The sequence below is a fragment of the Astatotilapia calliptera genome, chromosome 14, assembly GCF_900246225.1.
Source record: "Astatotilapia calliptera chromosome 14, fAstCal1.2, whole genome shotgun sequence".
In the NCBI taxonomy this organism is placed as follows: Eukaryota; Metazoa; Chordata; class Actinopteri; order Cichliformes; family Cichlidae; genus Astatotilapia; species Astatotilapia calliptera.
Window position 1 is genome coordinate 34,568,551 of NC_039315.1, and position 20,572 is coordinate 34,589,122.

General features: G+C 42.4%; 2 protein-coding genes across 2 annotated transcripts in view; one reads left to right on the forward strand and one right to left on the reverse strand.

Annotated features, from left to right (window-relative positions):
* sptbn5 (spectrin, beta, non-erythrocytic 5) overlaps nucleotides 1-18,681 on the forward strand; it is a 51,314-nt gene extending 32,633 nt beyond the window's left edge. Inside the window, exons 48-79 of the mRNA XM_026192223.1 lie at nucleotides 70-258; nucleotides 343-438; nucleotides 775-896; nucleotides 1,215-1,329; nucleotides 1,820-1,933; nucleotides 2,224-2,345; nucleotides 3,321-3,483; nucleotides 3,558-3,746; nucleotides 4,416-4,493; nucleotides 4,573-4,745; nucleotides 4,849-4,939; nucleotides 5,014-5,160; nucleotides 5,385-5,522; nucleotides 5,704-5,871; nucleotides 7,073-7,161; nucleotides 7,365-7,551; nucleotides 7,843-7,911; nucleotides 7,994-8,137; nucleotides 8,960-9,156; nucleotides 9,254-9,458; nucleotides 11,604-11,783; nucleotides 11,871-12,026; nucleotides 12,123-12,340; nucleotides 12,869-13,058; nucleotides 13,139-13,315; nucleotides 13,741-13,848; nucleotides 14,026-14,786; nucleotides 15,008-15,056; nucleotides 15,133-15,201; nucleotides 15,908-15,991; nucleotides 16,972-17,063; nucleotides 18,096-18,681. Coding sequence (XP_026048008.1) covers nucleotides 70-258; nucleotides 343-438; nucleotides 775-896; nucleotides 1,215-1,329; nucleotides 1,820-1,933; nucleotides 2,224-2,345; nucleotides 3,321-3,483; nucleotides 3,558-3,746; nucleotides 4,416-4,493; nucleotides 4,573-4,745; nucleotides 4,849-4,939; nucleotides 5,014-5,160; nucleotides 5,385-5,522; nucleotides 5,704-5,871; nucleotides 7,073-7,161; nucleotides 7,365-7,551; nucleotides 7,843-7,911; nucleotides 7,994-8,137; nucleotides 8,960-9,156; nucleotides 9,254-9,458; nucleotides 11,604-11,783; nucleotides 11,871-12,026; nucleotides 12,123-12,340; nucleotides 12,869-13,058; nucleotides 13,139-13,315; nucleotides 13,741-13,848; nucleotides 14,026-14,786; nucleotides 15,008-15,056; nucleotides 15,133-15,201; nucleotides 15,908-15,991; nucleotides 16,972-17,063; nucleotides 18,096-18,216 — 5,001 coding nt within the window. The 3' untranslated portion in view covers nucleotides 18,217-18,681. The remainder of the gene's footprint in view (nucleotides 1-69; nucleotides 259-342; nucleotides 439-774; nucleotides 897-1,214; nucleotides 1,330-1,819; nucleotides 1,934-2,223; nucleotides 2,346-3,320; nucleotides 3,484-3,557; nucleotides 3,747-4,415; nucleotides 4,494-4,572; nucleotides 4,746-4,848; nucleotides 4,940-5,013; nucleotides 5,161-5,384; nucleotides 5,523-5,703; nucleotides 5,872-7,072; nucleotides 7,162-7,364; nucleotides 7,552-7,842; nucleotides 7,912-7,993; nucleotides 8,138-8,959; nucleotides 9,157-9,253; nucleotides 9,459-11,603; nucleotides 11,784-11,870; nucleotides 12,027-12,122; nucleotides 12,341-12,868; nucleotides 13,059-13,138; nucleotides 13,316-13,740; nucleotides 13,849-14,025; nucleotides 14,787-15,007; nucleotides 15,057-15,132; nucleotides 15,202-15,907; nucleotides 15,992-16,971; nucleotides 17,064-18,095) is intronic.
* Nucleotides 18,682-19,731: 1,050 nt separating this feature from the next.
* On the reverse strand, nucleotides 19,732-20,556 carry LOC113035736 (PGC-1 and ERR-induced regulator in muscle protein 1-like; the record flags this gene model as incomplete). Its single annotated transcript, XM_026191380.1, is given in 3 exon segments — nucleotides 19,732-20,258; nucleotides 20,261-20,400; nucleotides 20,402-20,556. Coding segments are annotated over 3 exon segments (822 nt in total), but the record flags the coding sequence as incomplete, so codon positions are not given.
* Between the last annotated feature and the right edge of the window lie 16 nt (nucleotides 20,557-20,572).

The following is a 20,572-nucleotide window of genomic DNA, read 5'->3' on the forward strand; positions in this document are numbered from 1 at the left end:
ATTGCGTCTTCAGCTTTGTGCCTTTGTGTCAAACATCTACATGCAGCCTGCTTTGTTCTTTGCTTCTAGGCTGGGGAAGAACTTGTATCTCTTCACCTGAGGTCCAAAGAGGTAAAGAAGAGTGCAGCCACACTCGAGCTTCACTGGGAAGAGCTGAAGAAGGCTGTGGCCATCCGTGGCAAAGCTCTGGAAGATAACAGAGCCTTCCTGGAGTACCTCCAGAAGGTGGAGGAGGTGGAGGCCTGGATCAGACAAAAGGTAGAGCACAGATAAATGGATGGAAGTGCATTGCTGTTAACATGGGGACATTTGTTACTTTACGTCTGTGACTCTGTGTTTCAGGAGGTTATGATTAATGTTGGAGATGTTGGAAAGGACTATGAACATGGAGTCCAGCTGCTGAAGAAGCTCAGTGAGTTCAGGGGAAGTGAAGATAAGGTAAGTAAACTTATGTTGTTCCAACGTGAGCTGCGAGAAACTACAGCTATGCTAGGCTGCAATGATAGTTACACAAGACACAGAGCTCAGTGTTTGATGACTCAACCTTTTGATGGCAATAGTGAAGTCGGACAGGGCCTCTATATACCACAAACAGGGAGAAGATGAAGAACACTGCTTTTAAATGCTTTGCTCTCTAGTGTTCTCCTCAAACAGGATACGAAGAGCTTAACATGACTAACATTACTGATATTATAGAAGGAATAGCTCAAACTGACCACAAGCCACACTGTTTTAATATGTCTGAAAAGTGACAGCCAAATCTGTAATCTGCAGGACGTGACAGTGGATGATGCTCATATCAAAGCCATCAACAAACTGGCAGCCAAACTAGAAAAAAGACAGAGTGCTGAGGAACTGGTGACTGTGACAAAGAGGAGGCAGCAGCTCAATGAAAGGTAACGTGTCTGAAGATCTTCCACTCGCTTCCACTCATGTGTTTTTTTCCCACTCATCCAGATCAGGGTCACAGTGGGGCTGGAGCTAATTCCAGCTGCTCCACAAGAGGAAGGGCATATCCTGGACAGGTCACAAGTCTGTCACAGTCACAGGCTAACACAAGTGCCTACATGGGTACCCATGCAATTATAGGGAGAACATTCACAGAAGGCCCCAGCTGACTGGTGGATTTCAACCCAGAACTTTCTTGCTGTGAGGCAACAGTGTTGACCAGCGCACAAACAAAATAATGCATCAAAGTGGTTCTTCTCCTCCAGGTGGAGCAAATTTCACGTTGATCTGAATAATTACAAGAACCAGCTCGAAGAAGCTCTGGTGGTCCACAGTCTCATCAGAGAACTGGAGGAGGTCAGAGACAGAGCTAATGAAAAGGTCAGGCAACTGTTTTTTTAACCTTGATGCTGCACTTCTAAAACACAAAATTATTACACTGTAAAAAATTGCACACTGTGAAAAATGTCAGCAAAAACAGAATGCAGTGATTTGAAAATCTCAAACTCATACAGTATTCACAAAGGAACATGAAAACAACATTCATCTAAAACTCCAGCAAATGGTCTCCTCAGCTGCCAGATGGACTGTAGTTAAAAGAAGTCAGGATGCTGCACAGTGGTAAACATTGCAATGTTCTAACTGTGTTGAAATGCTGGACCTGAGCTGATGTACTCACCTTTAATCCTGTCCGTCCTTCGTCACTCCCAGTCAGAATCTTAACATCTTTTCTATTTTTTATTGTGAATAAAATATGGGCTAATGAGATTTGCCAGTCATTGCATTCTGTTTTATTTACATTTGACCCAGCATTGCAACTTTTTTGGAACTTGGTTGGTATTTTGAAAAGGTTCCTCCTCGCTCTCTTTAGATGCTGCTGCTGCAGGATCAGGATTGTGGCTGCGATGTGGACAGTGTAGAAAACCTGATTAGACGCCACGAGGAAATAGAGAGAGAGGCTGGAGTTATCCAAGATAGAGCAAAGGTGAGGCACCCAAGGCTGCAACTGACACGTTCATTCTTGACTTTAGGAATTGTAACTGGAAAGCTTGCATGTAAGCTTGGTACCTGTTCACAAAGATGGTCACAAGTAGATGTTAAATAGATTAAAAACAAGACAAAAAAGCAAACCTTGACAGATGGAAACAAAAATCAGATGAATCTAATCTTGTCTAATCTTTCATCAAAAAACTAAATGCAGTTTTATAAGTCCAGCTCATTTGCCAAATTACCACCTCTATGACTAAAATGACTGACTTACTTCTGTCTCATCAGTCTCTGGAAGAAGGCTTGTTGGGTGATGTGAGTGCTCAGTCAGTGATGAGCGACAAGCTGAAGACCAAACAGAAAGAAGTCCAGAAGACTCTGAAAACTTTGGACAAGGAACTCAAACACAGGTAACTTTAATCTACTATTAGAAGCAACAGTGATTTCAATTATTTTAATTGCTGAAAGTTTTCAAAGGTCAGAGCATCTAGTAATTAACAGTGAAATAACTATGTAGGCACCAATGAAGTTTGCCAATGTTTTCTTTGCCATCTCTATACCTTGTCTAAAATCAAGCAGTCTGGCAAATTCCTTGAATTCCTCGCAGGATTGTCACTCACCACTAGGCTACCGAGCAGCTTTTGAATTATCTGTGTGATTGTTGTTGATGGAAAGTGTGGTATTTCCAAAACCACGGAGTAGCAATCTGTGATTATCAGGTTGTGTTGGTGCTTACCCTCACATTGATCCATAGCAACTTTTTCCAGGGTTGTTCTGGGAGCAGCTTGGATATTGAGTTTAGTTTAGTTAGTTTAGATATGAGAGGTTCTTTTGGTTGACTTTTCAATTCATAGCACACAGGTAGAGCACCGTCTTTACCTGTGCTCGTCTTTCGGTGCAGCTCTGTGTAGGCAGCTGTTGTTTTATCGTTTCATCCATTTTGCTGGTGGGTGCAGGAATCCCGTCCAACACTAGCCACACAGCATGCCACATCGCACTGAGTGTTAGCCAGAGGGCTAGGTGACAGGTTGTGATAAGCGTTTTCACTTTAGCATACTCCTATACTGGATTCTCATGTCTAAAATCATGGGAACATGTTGGGACTGTAGTTGCACACTGTTCCAGGTGTGGTATGTAATGAGAGGTACTGGACTAGCTGAAGCTCGGTCTGTCTAAACTAGCTAGGCCATCGAGGTATCCCTCAAACTTTCTACAAGCCCACACACCTGCTAAAGGCTTTTTTCCCCTCTCACTAAGCATGCAACATGTTAACCACTGGACTTTTAGAGGCCCAACAGTGTTTTACATTAGTAAAAATCAAAAATACGGATAGTGATCAGAAGAACTCCCTCAGGAAAAACTCAAGAAGAAATGGTCTTTTTCAGAAAAGAAAAGCTGCAGGAGGCTCACCAGTTGCAGCTTTTCAAGGCTAACCAGCGCCTCCTGCTGGAGTGGAGTCTCAAACAAAGCAGTGAGATGGCAGAAAAGGGACTTCCCAAGACCAGAACAGAGGCTGACCGGCTCATTGTGGAGCATCAGGACTGGAGGGTGAGCACTGTGGCTTACTTAAACTTTACTACCTTAATGAAGTAAATGCCAATTTTAAACGTTGCTGTTTTTAGACGGAGATTGACGCTCGTGCTGAACGCATTGACTCTGTCAGGGACTTTGGTCTGGGTCTCATCCGGTCTGGTCACAGCTCTAAGTCAGAGATCCAAAAGGCTTTGAACCAGCTAGAGGAAGCTAAAGCTGGACTGGACCGAGCCTGGTTGAACCGTAACATAACCTTGGAGCAGGCCCGTACACTACAGGTGACACAGCAGCGGCCCCCAAAATAATTTAATATGACTTTTTGATGTGAATAATGAATTAATATAGTCTCATTCATATTTATAAGTATATTTGCAAAATTAATTTGCTGAATAAATCTCAGATTTAATTAAAATAAATATATTTCATGTATTGTAAGTTAACCTGGTCCTCTTAGCATTACACTGAATAATCCTTAATATAATTGACGAGATCAGACAAGATCGGGCGTTCTCAGGGTGGTATGGCTGTTCTGTGACTGCAGCTCAGGCGGTAGGGCAGGTCATCTACTGATCCTCCTTCAGTCTGCATGCCAAGTATCCTTGGGCAAGATACTAACCCTAGATTGCTCTCCCCGATGCTACATTTGCTATGAATGGTAGTTAGGAAGCACTAAGAACCTTAGCAGACAGTGCTTGTGTGATTGGATGAATGTGGCATGTTGTGTAGAGTGCTTTGAGTACTCTGGGAGAGTAGAAAAGTGCTATATAAGAATCAGTCCATTTACCACAATTGACACATATGATTGAGCTACTTTACATAACTGAAAAGTTTCAGCTACCTTAGCAAGGTGGATTTTGTGTCTTCTTGTAGTTAGACATAAGACAACTATGAGACACAGCTTTAGCAGTCAGATTAGCTTTTGCTGAGCTCTTCTCTGTATCCTTCAGATCTTCCTGACCTCTGTAGAACAATGTGAGAGCTGGCTCAACAACAGTGAAGCCTTCCTGTCTAATCAGGACCTCGGGGTACGGATGATTTGCTTCAGAATCATACATATATAGGAAAGTACTCTTATGCTGTGAAAGCAACCTATTCTTTTTGCAGAGCTCAGTGACAGAGGTAGAAACACTGCAGAGGAAGCAGATTCAGTTTGAGGAAGCCCTGGAGGCTCAGGGAGACCAGCTGGACCAGGTAGAGAAGCTGGCCCAGGAGATGATCCAACAAAAGCACTATGATGCCAACAACATCAGAGCAAAGAGCAAAGCACTGACCACCAGGTAGTCATCAGACATCTCAGCCACACACTTTCCAATTAAAGCAAGTACTGTAGCTGGAAATAATGTTTTGACTCCTGCTTGCTCACCTGCTGTGTTTGCGCAGGCGGAGTCAGTTGCAGCGGCAGAGTAGATCTCGTTACAAAGCTCTGGATCAATCCCTCCAGCTGCAGCAGTTCTTGTCCAGCAGCTACCAGGTAACTTTCTGAACTCTGCTGAAGCCTAATTTGTATTGTTCTTCAGGGGTCTATAGCAAATTTGTGTTTTCCAGGTATGTGTGTGGCTGAATGAGCGTAACGCCATAGCACTGGATGAAAACTGGAGGGAACCAAACAACCTTCAGGCAAAGCTGTTAAAACATCAGAGCTTTGAAGCAGAGATCCTCGGCAACCGCTACAGGGTGGAAACCCTCACTAAGGTGGATTTTCTTAAGTGTCTGTGTATTTCCCTGATTACAGCTCTAGCTGCAAGATGTCTTGGGCTGGACAGTTAACGGTTTATTCCTGAGAAGTGTCAAAAAGATTATCCCATCAGAATTTTTGTCCTATTTAGACCTTCTCTTAGATTTTGCTAACATTTCAGACTTTATTGTTTGTTTACACCATTGGGAGTATAAAATGTTGCCTATTGGGTGCTTTCCAGGAAGGAGAGAAGCTGCTGTCTGAGTCTCTGTCTGCTGAAGGAAAGGTTCGACCTCGACTCAGAGAGCTGACTGACAGCTGGGATACTCTGATCCACAACGGCAAGGAGAAGAAAACTAGACTGCAGGAGGCCTACCAGGTACTTGCCCAGTCATGTTTAATGTTGCCCTTAAAACTATAACTTAATTTCAACTTAAACCTACTCAACTTTAATCCTTAACTAAATCTTCATAGAAAACATTAAAGATTTCTTTCATGCTCATTGCCCTGGAATTGTAGGGAGGCACATAAAGTTCTCTGAATGCCCTTTGTGTGTTTAGGCATTGCAGTTCCAGCGTTCATTGGATGACATGGAGCAGTTCGTGGCGTCAGTGGAGAGGGAGCTGGCCAATGAGGACTGTGGCAGTGACCTACCCTCTGTGAACAGACTGCTGAAGGAACTGCAGGGGGTGGAAGAGGAGATGGATGGACACCAAGACCGAATCCAGGTGCAAGTGCGAGGGTGGACATAATGCTTAGTTGTTTTAAATCCTCATAATTTTGAGTTTTTAGTTTGATTTTTTTTCATTACTAATTATATCTAAGCTACATACTAGATTACTTCTATAATGATATTATAGCCGTCATGGTCCTGGGTCTTTGTCCCAGGGTTTATGCTATGGATTGTATGAATCGGGTTAAAATGATATTCTAAGTTAGGCTAGATTCTCTGATTGTTTCATGTTCGGTTTTCTTGTAATTCTGAGTTCTCATTCGATCATTTAGTTTCTGTTTAGTTTCTAGCTCTTAGTAAGTAAGCAAGTAAAATTTTATTTATATACCACCTTTCAAGACAAAGATCACAAAGTGCTTCACAAAGAAATACCAAGGCATTTAAAAGAAAAAACAGACGAAAAGGTTCTTAGTGATCATAGTTTTCCCTGCCTCTGAGTCTAATCTTCTCCTGTCAGTCAGTCTTGTCTCTGTGTTTATTCCTGTCTCCCCAATTGCTGCGTCTTGAGTTTCTGTCTGTGGGTTTCCCGTGTCCTGTGTCTAGTATATTCATTTTTGCTTCCTCCCTGTCCCATTATGCCAGTTAGCTTCCAGCTATGTTTCCCATCCCTTGTGTATTTAGTCCCCTGTTGTCCTCTGCCTGTTGTCGCGTCATTCCACATTGCTGCGTGTCTCTCCCATGGTCCTCGTTTCTCCTAGTGGTTCTAGTCTAGTTTCTCTGTTCCTAGTTTTCTAGCTTCATAGTTCTTTGTTTCCAGTTTTAAGTTATGTTTACATATATCCCGTGTCTCAGTGTTTACAGCAAAATAAAGCTGCCTCTTTTAGTTCATCACCTTTGTGGCAGCTCCTGCCTGCCACACAGCACACTCATGACAATTGCCCACCCTACTTCACAACAAACATTAATGTGAAATTTATTTTAAAAACCCCACCATATTGTTAACATCAGCTAAATGTTAGTGGAGACACATTATTCATGTTAATGACTATATGTTTAACTCAGTTTTAAGTCTAAAGGGAAAAATAACCTTACTTATACTTCTTTGGTTTCCAAACTGGCATGCCACACTAGAGTTGCCTGCCACCATCATGGAAAAAGAGCATTGTAGATTCACTAAAGTGTGACAAATGTCGGCTTGCTTTGTAAATCCACTGCATATATGAAGTATATGTAAATGTATATATTTTATATATCAGGGTCTGGTGGACACAGCAAAGAGCTTCCACTCTCAGGGTAACTTCCTGGCTGAGGAGATTCAGACCAGAGTGGCACACACCATCAACAGGTTTGTAAACAGTAGATCATTTGCACTGTGAAGAAATCTGGTTGTATACATAATGTAGCCGATTTCCTCATGTCTCTTTATAACCTTGGAAGAGGTTGATGCTCTTCCAAGGGTATAACAACTGTTATAAAAATTAAAATATCACTAAATGAGAAAAAAATGTTTGAAATGTATTTCACCGGTGTTGGTCTTTACTCTGACAGGTACAACAGTCTGGCGCAGCCCCTGCAGAGACGTAAGGAGAACTTGGAGGCCTGGCAAGTCCTGTTCCAGTTCTACAGAAATGTGGAGGAGGAAACGGCGTGGCTGAATGACAGACTGCCCTCCATCACTGCCAAAGACTTGGGCAGCTCCCTCAGCAGTAGCCAGCAGCTGCTCCACAAGCACCAGGTGACCACTTGCAGAGTTTACTGACAGTGAGGAAGGAAGAAAACATATCTAAATTAATTAATATTCACATTATTACAGACATCATAATTTTAATAAGACATTTATAACCTCCTGGACTTTATTTGTAGCTCCAAATTGCAATTGTTTTTATAGTTAAGGACATCTTTGATTACTTGTTTAGTGGTCTGGTCATAGGTTATTAAATAGCATCTATGGTTCAAATTGTTCCAGGTTTTGGGTTACTTTTGTTGTGTTTATTGAAAAAAATAATTTGCAAATCATTTTTTAAAGACCTTGATGCAGGAGATCTCTGGACGCATGCCATTGGTCCAAGCAGTTCAGGAGGCGGGGCATAGTCTGGTAAGGATCTCTTTGATTTCGGCATTGTTATAGCTGGAATGTTTAAGAAATGATCCGGGAACCTTATGTGTTCTTCTCTCAGGTCAGGGGCCGACACTTTGCATCTCACGATATCCGGGAGCGTCTGGAGGACTTAAAGAGTCTGCATGAGAAGCTGACGGTAGAGGGTGAGAAGAAAGTGAAACTACTGCAGGAGGCAGTCAGCATACATGCCTTCCTCACAGAGGTAACAGACACATGACATAAAACTGAGATTTAACGTATAAAGGTCCCCCTTTTTAGATATATTATAAAATATCTGAAAAATAAGTTTTGTTTCAAGTATCATAAACCACAGACTGTAATCACTCACATCCTCAGACCATGCCGCAATGTTACCGACTGTGACTCCATCAACATGCTATGCTGCTCTTGTTCAAAAAATAAAAGTGGCGCCTTCGCCTCAAGGCGCTTTATATTGCAAGGTAGACCCTATAATTTTACATACAAACAAAAACCCAACAATCATATGACCCCCTATGAGCAAACATAACTCCCTTTTAACAGGAAGAAACCTCCGGCAGAACTAGGCTCAGGGAGGGGTCGCGGTCATCAGCCGTGACCGGTTAAATCCTGAATTGATATTTAAATAGAAATGTATTTTGCCAGAAATACCTTTAATAATATATTTCTGACTGTCTGAATCAAAATTGAATTGAATCAGAACCTCGTGGATGAAAATCAAATCCATTTTAGAAATCTGTGACAATACCCAGTCCTATGTATAACCGCTCATTACTAGCAACACTGTAGCTGACTGTATATAAAAGATTTAAGTCATACAATTGTACAAATTACCCTCTGAGCAGGTCACTATCACAGGAAGAGACAGAACACCATGTACTCTCATGGTCAATTTAGAATCAACAACTAATCTAACAAGCCTTTTTTGGACAGTTGGACTGGTTTAAGACATTATTTTATGTTATGTATATAATCACAACAAAAAAAACTGTAAAAGAAAAAAAAAAACTTTACCTGTTATGTGCCTATTTTTGTGTGTTTGAAGGTTTCAGAGCTCCAACTGTGGTTAGAGGAGCAGCAGGTGGGTTTAGAGTCTCGAGACTGCGGGAGGAGTGAGGAGGTGACGGAAGCTATGCTGAGGAAATTGGACTCTGTGGCTGTAGAACTGGACAACCAGAGGAGGACAGTGGAGAAGCTGCAGGAGAACGGTGCATCGTTGCAACACCTTAGACACCCCAAGAGGTAAAGCGGTGTGTAGTACGATGCAGTATCATCATTCTGCTTGGGTTTTTTTTTTACATTTTGAAACTAAAAAGAAAAGAATGTTTCTGTTTTTCAGCCACCTGGTCAGTGAGTCTCTCCCAGCTGTCGTTGAATGTTTTGAGATGCTCCTCAGACTTTCTGCATCCCGTCGTGCCGCTCTGGAAGATCAGCTCCGTCTCTATGTGTATGAGAGAGAGGCTAAAGAACTCCAAACATGGCTGACCTCCAAGAGAACGATGGTAGAGTCCACCGACTGTGGACAAGATCTGGAGAATGTGGAAGTGAGTCACGTAGAAAAATAATCATGGGTTTCTTGTGCTTCATAGTTTTTAAAAAGTAGAATGGTTGAGCCATCAGCTATCAATTGCTGCTCCTGTGAAACTAGCTCCCAGTTTGGGTTGTAAGATTAGATTTCCAACTTTCTTTTTGATGATGCTTATAGTCAGGGCTGGATCAGTTGATCCTAAACCAGCCCTTAGTTATCCTGTTATAAGCTCAGTCTGCCGGGTGACTTCCCATCATACACTGAGAATTTGTTCTGTACTCATTTATTTTCACTCCTCATGTGTTTATACACCACTACTGCATGGCATTAGCTTTTCTCTTTCCCTTCACCTACTAACCAGTCATGGCAGCTGGTTGGCCTTTTTCTGCTGGAAGTCTCTTCCTGTGAAAAAGGAGTTTGTCATTCCCACTCTTGCCAAGTGATGCTCTTAGGGGATCAACTTAAAATGACTGTTGTTGGTGACTGTCGTTGTGAACTGGTGTTAAATAAATAACTAGCCTGTGCTAGTGCGCCATAGATATAGTCAGGCTTGCCTCAATTCACAGCTTGGGTTTAGGAACCAGTGTCCAGGAATAAGCCTGGACTCTAGTTTCCCTTAGTGAGAGGTAGCGGGCAGGGGTGGGTATACTTTTATCACTCTGGCTTGTTGCCTGTATGTTGGTTCACCAGTGCACAAGAGCATTGCTTTTCTGCACCTTCAGGTCGGGGAAACGGTCCAGAGACAGGAGCAGAGCTGTTAGTTGCTCACCATCTAGTGACCACTGAGGACACTGGAATGGACAGACCTGGCCCCCCAGATGTGTAGTGAGGGTGCATAAGCCGTGTCTGACAGTGGACGTATTCAGCTTTATTAGCTTGTGGGACTGTGGCTGATAGATATTGACAGGCCAAGCGGATTATGGCTCTGTCAGGAGCTGAACCAAAAGAGTTTGGAAAGAGTTTTGTGAGCCCACCGAACAAGACTTGATCTGCCTTAGTTGACCTCTCTTACCCAGGCAATTCCAGCAAAACATCAGGTGATTCTGGATGAACATGCAGCCCTCTTCTGGACTGCGCCCAGCTGAAGCTAAGCTCCAGTAATGCTCAGGTTGTCAGGAAATAAACAGCTCATCTGATTTCTCTGACTACAGCTGTTTTTTCCAAATATGTCCCCAAGGTCCCCGAGGGGCACAAGGTGTTAAAGCCCTGATACTCTGCTGAGTAAAATGGAGGTGGCTGAAATGCCAAGAGTTGGATTGTGGGGCATCTGTATGATGTCTCCAATTTTTATTTGTGTAGAAATTCATAAAGTCATTGCTAGTTAACGTTAAATGAGTACTCGGCTCAACAGAACTCTCTGTCACTCCGGCTACAGTCCGGAAAGCTGGGGTTGTTCCTGTTTTCTTCAATCAGTGATAAATATTAGTTTTATGGAGGGCCCTTTTTTGGGGGGGGGGGGGGAAGCCACTAATGGGAAAACCATTATTGGATTTTTTTGTATTTGAAATTTTGTTTTCTTTTTTCGTGATTTCTTTTTTTATGTTTTGGGCTTTAAGAAGTATAGAGAGTAGACAGGTAAGCAGGGAGTGATTTGGGAGAGGGATAATGTGACACAGAGAAAGGTCTGTGGTAGATTCAAACCCAGATGAGCTATAACAGCACCTATTGAACTAGTTTTTCTAACTGTAGAATCAGTGACGGGACTTTAAAAAATCTGTCCATCTTCTTATCTTGGGCGACCGTGGTTTGCCTGCACCAGTGTGTGAATGTGAGAATGAATGAATAGTGGAATTGTAAAGCACCTTGGGTGCCTAGAAAAGCACTATATAAATGCAATCCATTATTATTATTATTATCCAATTCAGGGTAGCAGGAAGTTTGTTCAAACTTATGAAAACAGAGGCTCCAAGTTATATTGATTGCATTTGTTTGGGTTTAGTTTCATATTTATTTATTGTAGCATATCAGTTTTTGGCTTGAAAAAATCTTAAAAAGGAAGAGACTTTACTGGCACACAAATAGAGAAAATGGTCAGTTTGTAGTAAATATTAAACCAATGTTCTACCAGGGTGTATATCTTCTGAAACTCTTAGGTCTCAAACTGCTAATATCTCCCTCTTTATTCATTTCTTAGCTTTTTGTCCCTTCTCTCCATCTATAGGTCCTTCAGAAGAAGCTGGAGGTTCTGGTTTCAGAAGTTTCCGGTTTGGGTCGCAGCCGACTGACCTCAGTACAGCAGCTTGGCCGAGGGCTGCAACAAGACGATCAGGCTCGCAGGAGGGATGATGCACTCAGCAGGCTGTGGGATGAGCTCAACAGTAGCATAAGGACCAGAGAACAGGTATAGATCTGATAGATCAAGCTACCTTTGGATGAGTTGATCTGGGTTAGAGGTTGTGAGAATGATGGTCTGTCCTGTGTCCTTCAGAATCTGCAGGCAGCAAGGGAGATTCATCAGTTTAACCACGATGTGGAAGAACTGAAGGGCTGGATGGCTGAGAAGGAAGCAGTACTGGACTCAGAGGACCTGGGCCACGACCTGCATTCCATCCAGACTCTGATGAGTCAACATGAAGCATTGGAGGTAGGAAATGTCCACCAAACACTGCATCAAAGCTAAGTGGTGGATGCATGACAGCTGAATGAATGTTCCTGCCTCGTTGTCTGTCTTTTCCATCAGAGGGACCTGGTTCGAATCTCTGAGGAAGTAACCAGGAGTAGAGAAGTAGGTCGCACACTGAGCAAATCCCAGCCTCAGGCCAGGTCCTCTGTGACTCAGCGGCTGGATGACCTAGAGGACTGCTGGACCAGTATCCAGGACAAGGCCTCCCTACGACGGGCCAGACTGGGCCAGGCAGAAGATGTGCAGAAATACCTTTCCCAGTGGACTGAACTCATGTAGGTTCTGTCAATGGAAAAAAAAATTATTCACACACTACCCAAAATTCAAAAACACTACAAATAGTATTAAGTAATTATTAAGTTTAGCTTTATTTTTCTATACAAACCCCCAAAGTATTTGTGTTTCAGCCTGGTCTCAAACCAGGGACCTTTCATGTGTTAGCCAAATGTGTAAATCACTACACTGTGGAGTCCAGTTGGTAAAGCTCATTGACATTGGATTAAACTGCTTTAGAATTTTTATCTGCAAGCGGCTTTACACCCCAGGTCTTCCTTTCATGTGATGTTTGACGACATCAGTTTCATATCAGTTGTCAGTTGTTGTCACCCGCTCTGTTCTGGGGTCATGTGCCCAACTCCACTTTCCATGTATGTGCACAGAAGAGTGTGCAGGTGCCAGAAAGCTACTCTGCCAGATATAAGCACAAATGAAAATAACAACCTCTTTGTTCCTACCAGCAGATTACCAGCTTTCTCTTTCAAAGAAGCAGTATTTTAAAGATTGCACATTGTCTTGTGTTCCAGGGCGTGGCTGAAGGAGATGCTGTCTCTGGTGAGAGGGGAGCCTCAGAGTGGTGAGGGAAGTGACCTGGAACAGCTCATTAAAAAGCATGATGAGTATCGCGTCCAGATTGACAGACAACTAATCAAATCACAGGCCGTCAAACAGAAAGGAAGTCGTCTGATTGAGGACGGAAACTTCATGTTTGAGAAGGTAGTTTGGCACATCAAACATCAACAACAATAGAAATGACTCCGAATGGCTGATATCCCACTGTATATTCCTCCTCTCAGGTGGAGCAGCGTATCTGTGAACTAGAGGAGCTGGAGATGCGGGTGGAGAAGGTTTGGGAGGAAACCAGGCTGCTGTATCAGGAGGATCTGGAGATTGTCCTTCTGCAGAGAGAGCTGGAGCAGGCTGAGCGCTGGCTGAGCTCCTATGAAAGCACTCTGATGGCTGAGGAATACGGGGTATGCGAATGCTGAGAATTGGACAGAAAAGTGAAATGGACAGATGTCTCTATGGGTCAAGCACACTTTTCACTTTTCAACTCTTTTGTAGCGATTCATGGAAATTGTTGCCCTGTATCAGGGTATATTTTTGCCTGTAGTGTGTTAGTAATGCAGATAAATGCAGAGGTAGGAGGAAAAAAGATATCTAACATAAAATGATTTGCTCCTTGTTGTCCATCGTTCAATATGGATGCGTTTTTATTTTACCCCTGAAGGAAAGGCCATGTTATACCTGTTATAATAATAGACTCAATACACCTGTTTGAAATAAACTGAAATTATTTTTGAAGGAAGATTTCAGAGGATGGAGTCCCCAAGACGTCACTCAGAACTCGTGGCATTAAAACGTCTCTTAACCAGAACATCTTCTGTGGTTCCTCCAGGATTCTGTGTCTGACGTTATGGAGCTCCTTAAGAGGCAGGAGGACTTGGAGGCCATGATCCAGGCCCAGAGTGACCGTTTCATTGCACTTCAGAAAAAGAAAACACAGGTAACATTAACAACAGGAAAGAATAGAGTTTCATAGACTAAATCAAAGGCTTTTCCCCCAAACACTGGTTTTCTCTTTCTTTATTAGGTACTGAGATCTTAAAAATGTCTTAAAACCATTTATTTAGATTTTTGTAGTGCATGAACCCTGTTAAAAACACTTTCTTTTTTATTGCAGAGGGAAAACAGGCTGGGTCTTCATGGAAATGAGGAGAAGGACCTCCAGTACAGACAGCCTCCAGCTAGAGTTTCCTCCCTGAGAAGTAAACCATCAGAACTAAAGACCCCACGGATCTCCTCTAGAGACGTTCATGGGGCCAGCAGTGGCAGGCAGACAGACAGAACAATCAGACCATCCGTGCTGGAGAAGAAAGCAGAAGCTGTCTCTAGTTCTCCTAGCCCTCTTCTCAGCCCACCACTAGGACCTGGATCAGATTCAAAGATTATTAAAAAAGCAGAATCGGCTGACAGCTCTGATGAGTCCGATGAGTCCAGTCCCAGCCCGACAGTTAACGCTGGGAGAAGGCAAATCAAAAATTCACACCTAAATTCTAACACTCCCCTTGGAGAATCAGCGGATTCCTCTTCACAACCGCCTCCTCAGTCCCATTCACTAAAAGAGACTCGGCCTAGGTCCAAACCACCTGTGGCTCCAAAGCCCAGAATTTCCTTTTCAGAGCAGGCGTTTGGCTGCCGCTCTGATTCTCCGAACCTTCCAGAGAAACCCACCACTCCACCAAACTCACCTTCAGCAATCAGACGACTTGTTGCCCCCACTGAACCGCCACCACCTCCACCTGTGAAAGAAAGATGTATTCGCCCTAAATCACCAACATCAAGGCAGCCCGATGTGCCTGGCTCTCCTGCTCCACCTGCTGCTGATCACATTACACCACCCAACGCCCCGACGGCTGCACCAATCACAAAGGAGGATAAGACGTGAGCATGCCCCGTTTCCTGCTGCTTTGACATCGACTGGCTGATTCCTCAACTTAAAAAAAAAAATGTTACTGCAGTGGTTTCAGCTCATAGCAAGAAAATATATATTAATCATCCATGGGATCAGTATGCTGCGCTAAAGAAATTGCACACACATAATTATACAAAAAACATTAAAAAGTAAGTTAACTCATGGTTGACCTTATTCCCCCCTCTCCTAGACCTCAACAAAAGTCTTTAGATCTAGCAGAGGGGCAACCCGAACCTGAGGTATAAACTGTCTTATTCATTAAATTAATAAGCATCATCAACCACATGTTCTCACACCTGTCATACTTACTGCCAGGTCACACCTGGGGAGCCAATCAGAATGGAGGGCGTGTTGGAGATTAAGCTGAAACAAGGAGGAAACAAGGTGAGAGACATGTTACACATCTGTAACTGATGATATGATCTTTATAAAGATATCTAAAAACGAAATTTCATATTGGGCATGAACTCAACGTGCTTCTTTGTTTGATACATTTTTAATTTTATTTACACATCTCTATCAAACTGGATGGACAACCTGATGGAAAAGGAGCTATTCGGCTTCCCAGTTGGATTTTCCAATTTTTATGTCTTGGTGGTTGCTAACACAGTATGAAATCATGCTCTTTATAAGGTATCCAGTTGTGATTTTGTTGCTGTACTGAGTAGCTGCTTAACGGAGGAAGATGCTGTACTCAGGATTGTTTCTAAAGGCTAAAGAAAATAATGTAACATTATAGTGTTGCCCACTTAAAGTGAGAGGAGATAAGCAGAGTGAATTGCTCTGTTGTTTTCCTCGTACATCCACACCCTGAAGACTGCAGAAGCTGATACACATTGGTGTATTTTTAATGCCATTAGCCAGTAAAATGAAGGTCTTTTATTACTTTTTGAAACCTACTTTGAGTACCTGGATGATTTATGCCAGTTTTCTTTTTGCCACTCTACCCTTCCATTAGCACCGGTGGTTTGAGAGACACCAGTGGTGCTCCTTTTATTTCCTTTTATTCCCGAGAACCTTTTTGGGTTATGGCAGCCTGTTTGTTGTGCCCACTGTTGAAGCATTGGCTGAGGCTCCTCTTTTGTTGCAGGGTCTGGAGCACTGGGAGGAGGTCTTTGCTGTTCTGCAGGGAGAGACTCTCAGCCTGTTTAAAGACACAGCAGCTGCTGCACAGGTAGAGAACATTAAAAAGCCACTGCATCACTGACAGCACTGCCTACATGACATGACAGCAGTTTGGGTAAAAACAATTAAGTCCTGTCCTGAGTGCGTTTAGCACCATAGCAGATGGACATGTTTGATGGTATCATGTGTCCTTGACACAGCGATCCCATTTACCTAGGCTCCCCTGAGGCTGGGTTTGTATCTTCTCCCAAAATCAAACTGAGGATCTTTCTTTCTTTTAAGATGAATGTGTGAGTGTATCCTGAGAAATGACGGGAAAAAGAAACTCAACAAAAAACAGCATTTATTTGTTTAAAGAAAACATTAAAAAAAATAAAAAAAATAATAAATTCACACATTTCTTTTTCTAACGTATTCAACAATGAAGCAAATAAGGGCTTCCATTAATAGAGATTAATCGAGATGGCAGTCATGATTCTCTTTTTTTCTAATTCAGTCCTCATTTAGAATTTGAAAATCTCTTCATGCTCTGAATAGACGCCACCATAATCAATGCAGAAGCTAACTTTAAAGGTTTTCAAAATATTTTGGTAACTTGAACAAGGGTTTTTGACTTTTATCCAAATCTGGAGATTTTTATTTTTTCTTTCAAAGTGTTTTTAGCATGATCATCTTTATTGGAAACATTTTCATATATTAAATTCAACTTCCTTAACTTCAAGTTGCTTTCAAACAATTATGTTTATGCAATGAAATGAAATGTCTGTTGGAGTCAAACTCAAAATATTCCAAAATTCAAAGGAACTTGCTGCCAAGGCTGCTGTTTTTGTGTTCTTCAGACACAGAATAATTACTCGCAGTTGAGCGTAGGTCGTGTCTAATGCATACTCAGTGTGTTACGAAAAGGAAAATATTGCAGCTTATTTTTCTACAGGAAGGATTATAACCACAGTGTTCTCCATCTGCCTCTGCACGTTCACTAATAATCTCAGTGAGGTTACACTGTTTAACTCTGTTGTGCTTTCACAGAGGACATCTAGGTGGCCTCCTATCAACGTAGTTGGAGCAGTTTGCAGGGAGAATCGCTACTACAGAAGCAAGGAGAACACTTTCAGACTAATGTAAGAGCTGCACGCTTCATGGACAGTGTAAACACAAGCACAACACAACATTGGAGCATTGGAAAGTTGACTTTAATGTTGTTGCTAAAGTTAGAAATCACAGCTTCTCTATGCTGTATGACTGTCTGATGTATAGGACATTCTGAAACTTCATATTTACACTTAAAATTGGCTACTATATTTTTTGGACTAAAGGCGCACTTAAAATCCTTTAATTTTCTCAAAAATCGACAGTGCAGCTTATAATCTGGTGCGCCATATGTATGAAGTTGATGGTTGATTGTTAAAGCATTGCGGCTACCGTAATCAGGAGCCTCGAGGATCCCTTCCAACATAAATGAATACAGAATACTAAACAGCAGTGACTTTTGTAGTGTTACTGAAGTTGGACTAGCTGGTATATAATGATGTGCTACATGATCGGTAGTGACACAGCTATGTTAGCATAACATAAACACAGTGAAGCTGGAGGATGAACGCTAACTTTTTTCCACTTGATAAAAGTTAAGGTGAGGGTTCCTGATGGTTAGAGACAAATGCAGTTGCATGGCAGGATGCTGTAAACGGAAACCTCAAACTTCAGTCAGGAGAACTGAGATAATCCATCCACACTATGAGGTTAGTCATTAATATACTGCAACAACATGGGAACAGAGCAGCTGTGAGAGAATTCAACGTTAATGAATCAATGGTACGGAAGTGGAGGAAGCAAGAAGAATGAAATGAGTAAAGTTTGACTTATCTGACTGCTTTGTTTCACTTATTGCGCCTTATGTATAAAAGCAGACCAGATCATTGACAGTGCGCCTTATGGTCTGAAAAATACGGTATTTGTTTCTTAGCACTGTGAAACTATATTATAATTTTTAAAATTTGTGGCTCACCACTGATCTTTCAAATAAATTCTGCCCGTGCCATACTTTGGTCTCAATTATGCATTTCTTTACATCATTATATGCCGTATTTTCTTATGCAAAACATTCTTAGGAAGACTTATTTTTCTGTACTTGTGTTGTGCTTTCTCTCTCTCAGACTGGAGGATGGCAGTCAGTATGTATTTACAGCATCAAGCAAGGAGCTCCAGCTCATCTGGATGAAAAAGCTCCAGAACTGTCCAGAATCTGCCAGCAGTGACTCTGACGACTCTGGGTGAGCGCTCACTCATGGTTGATCAATTTTAATAGACCTAAGACAAAGCTCTCTCTCTTTTGGATCATAAGTGATTACTCAGTTCAACTGGAGAATGTGAAATATTTGAGCTTAAGCAAAAAAATAAAAATAAAAATAAAAAAATAAAAATTGTGTATCTCAAGGTTGCAAATGAGAACTGAAAGAATTAAAAGGAAAGACATTTACAAAAAGTAGCTGAGTGGAAATTCTAAACTACCGATTTGTAAGTTTGGAAATTGTAGTTATGATAATGCACCTTTAAAAACTGAATAAGTGCAATACAAATTACAGTATAACAAGTGGGATTAAACATAAGTGTTAATGTCAAACATGTAACCTCATCATCTACTGAAACAAGACTAGTGATATAACCTAAAATCACTATCACTCAATATCAATAAAAGCTGGTGATAACAACATATTTTTGGTGTTATTACACAAACCTTTATACGAATTGTTCAGTGTATTCCTACTCAGATGGTCCTAGGACAAGCTAGGGTGCTTCACCTCCTCTTGGATCTGTTGTCATACTTTGGAAAGTCCAATCACTTTAATAACAATAACAGGTTGTTTAAAATCAGAGTAACATAGAAGGCCTGTCTGTTTCTATTTTCGTTTTGATAACACTTTAAAATTAAGCTTGTTGATAAGAGAGCAAAACAAAAACAAAAAACAGAGAACAAGCGTGAGCCGTGAAGAAAACATGACACAAACGAGGCTTTCAGGATCAGTCTTGTGATGTATGCCACTAAGTGGCTGGGGAACTCTATGTGGTTGCACATCGATGAGAGGGGTTGGCCCCCAGTGCAAGATGTACATCATGTATTTGGAGCTGCTACCTGCTTTTATACCTCTCGAGCCCTTTTGTCCTGTTCTGGTCCAGCATGTCCTGGTCAGCACCGGTGTTACAACAGTGGTTTCTTGCATAAACATGCAGGTCAGGACATGCTCCCATCCCCTGTTAAAGCTGCCTCGCTCTCTGTTGTTATGGTGCAACATTCATTCTCTCTTGCCTCTTGAGAGGGCAGCTCAGTTAAAGGTTTGCTTTCAACTATGGTGGCAATGATCAAAACTGTGAGGGCTTAATCTACAAGGGGTGTGTGTGTGCCTATGAATGGCAAGTGTAGGTGTGTTTTCTCTTTCCAGTGCTCTTTTACAAATGGAATGCAGCAGCCCTGTGAAGTCTCTGTGTCCTGTGATGTGCCACATAGTTTCATTAAACAGATTCAGGATGTTTGTCTGCTTTGCTGACAGCCAGGTATAAAGCTTTACATAAACAGATACACTGCCACTGGATTTTGGAGGCCATTTCCCTAGCATAAAGTACCAAAGGTCTCTCCTTGCCTCAGTGTGTGAGACCACATACCACCAGGGAATGGCAGCCTTATCTGTTCCATTTAAAAGGGTTTATATGTGACAAACCCAGAGGGTTCATATGAGAGGTTGACCCAAAAGCAGACTCAAGAGCTGACTTTTTGATCAGGCACCAAAACAAGGACTATCGGTACACACGTGCACACATACACACAAACACACGCCTGTGGAGAGATCTCTGGCAAGCAGTTGTGAAACAGAGGAAAGACTGAAATGGTAGAGGAAGGGTTTTTGTTGTATGAGAGCTGCAGGGCTGTTGAGGCTCTGCAGAAAAGGGTGGAACGTCAAGCTAATTAAGCAGTGAGCTAAGACCTTCTTCAATAGAGTGTATGAAGGTAGCCGTGGTTTGGGGGGTGCAGGACTGATCTGATTCTGGTGAGGACCAGTCTGCTTGAGGAGAGGAGGGCTGTAGAGGCTGTGCAAAGGGCCCAGGTTGGAGGTCGTTAAGTAGCGACATCATATTTTTTACAGTTTGGCTTAAGAAGGGAGGCGTTGGTTGGCATTCAGTGGGTGCAACAGAGGAGTCCAGCAATTTAGATGGAGAGGAGTTCTCCAGAGAAGCAGGGCTGTTCGGACTATATTTAGGAGTATTAGAACAGGAGAGTGTATCAGGCTGTGGAGTGACAGGGAGGATTGACCACATGTCATCCTGTCAGTGAAACCAATAGGCTCTTTTTGGTTTTTAAAGAATGTGTCAGGGGAGGCACATAATGTGGATAGAGAAGTATATACAGGAGAAGCAGGGTTGGCCTGATTTAACTGAGGACCAGTGAGTGGAGAGGAGGGCTGCTGGGATGGAGTCAAGCTGTTCCACCACTGACAGCAGTGCTTCATCAGTGTCACTGACAAAAGTGGCCTCTTTCTGGAGCTGAACGGGTGCAGCAGAGGAGACCAGTGATGCAGATGAGGCTCCCCAACCGGTCGCAGCAGATGGCCGCCCCTCCCTGAGCCTGGTTCTGCCGGAG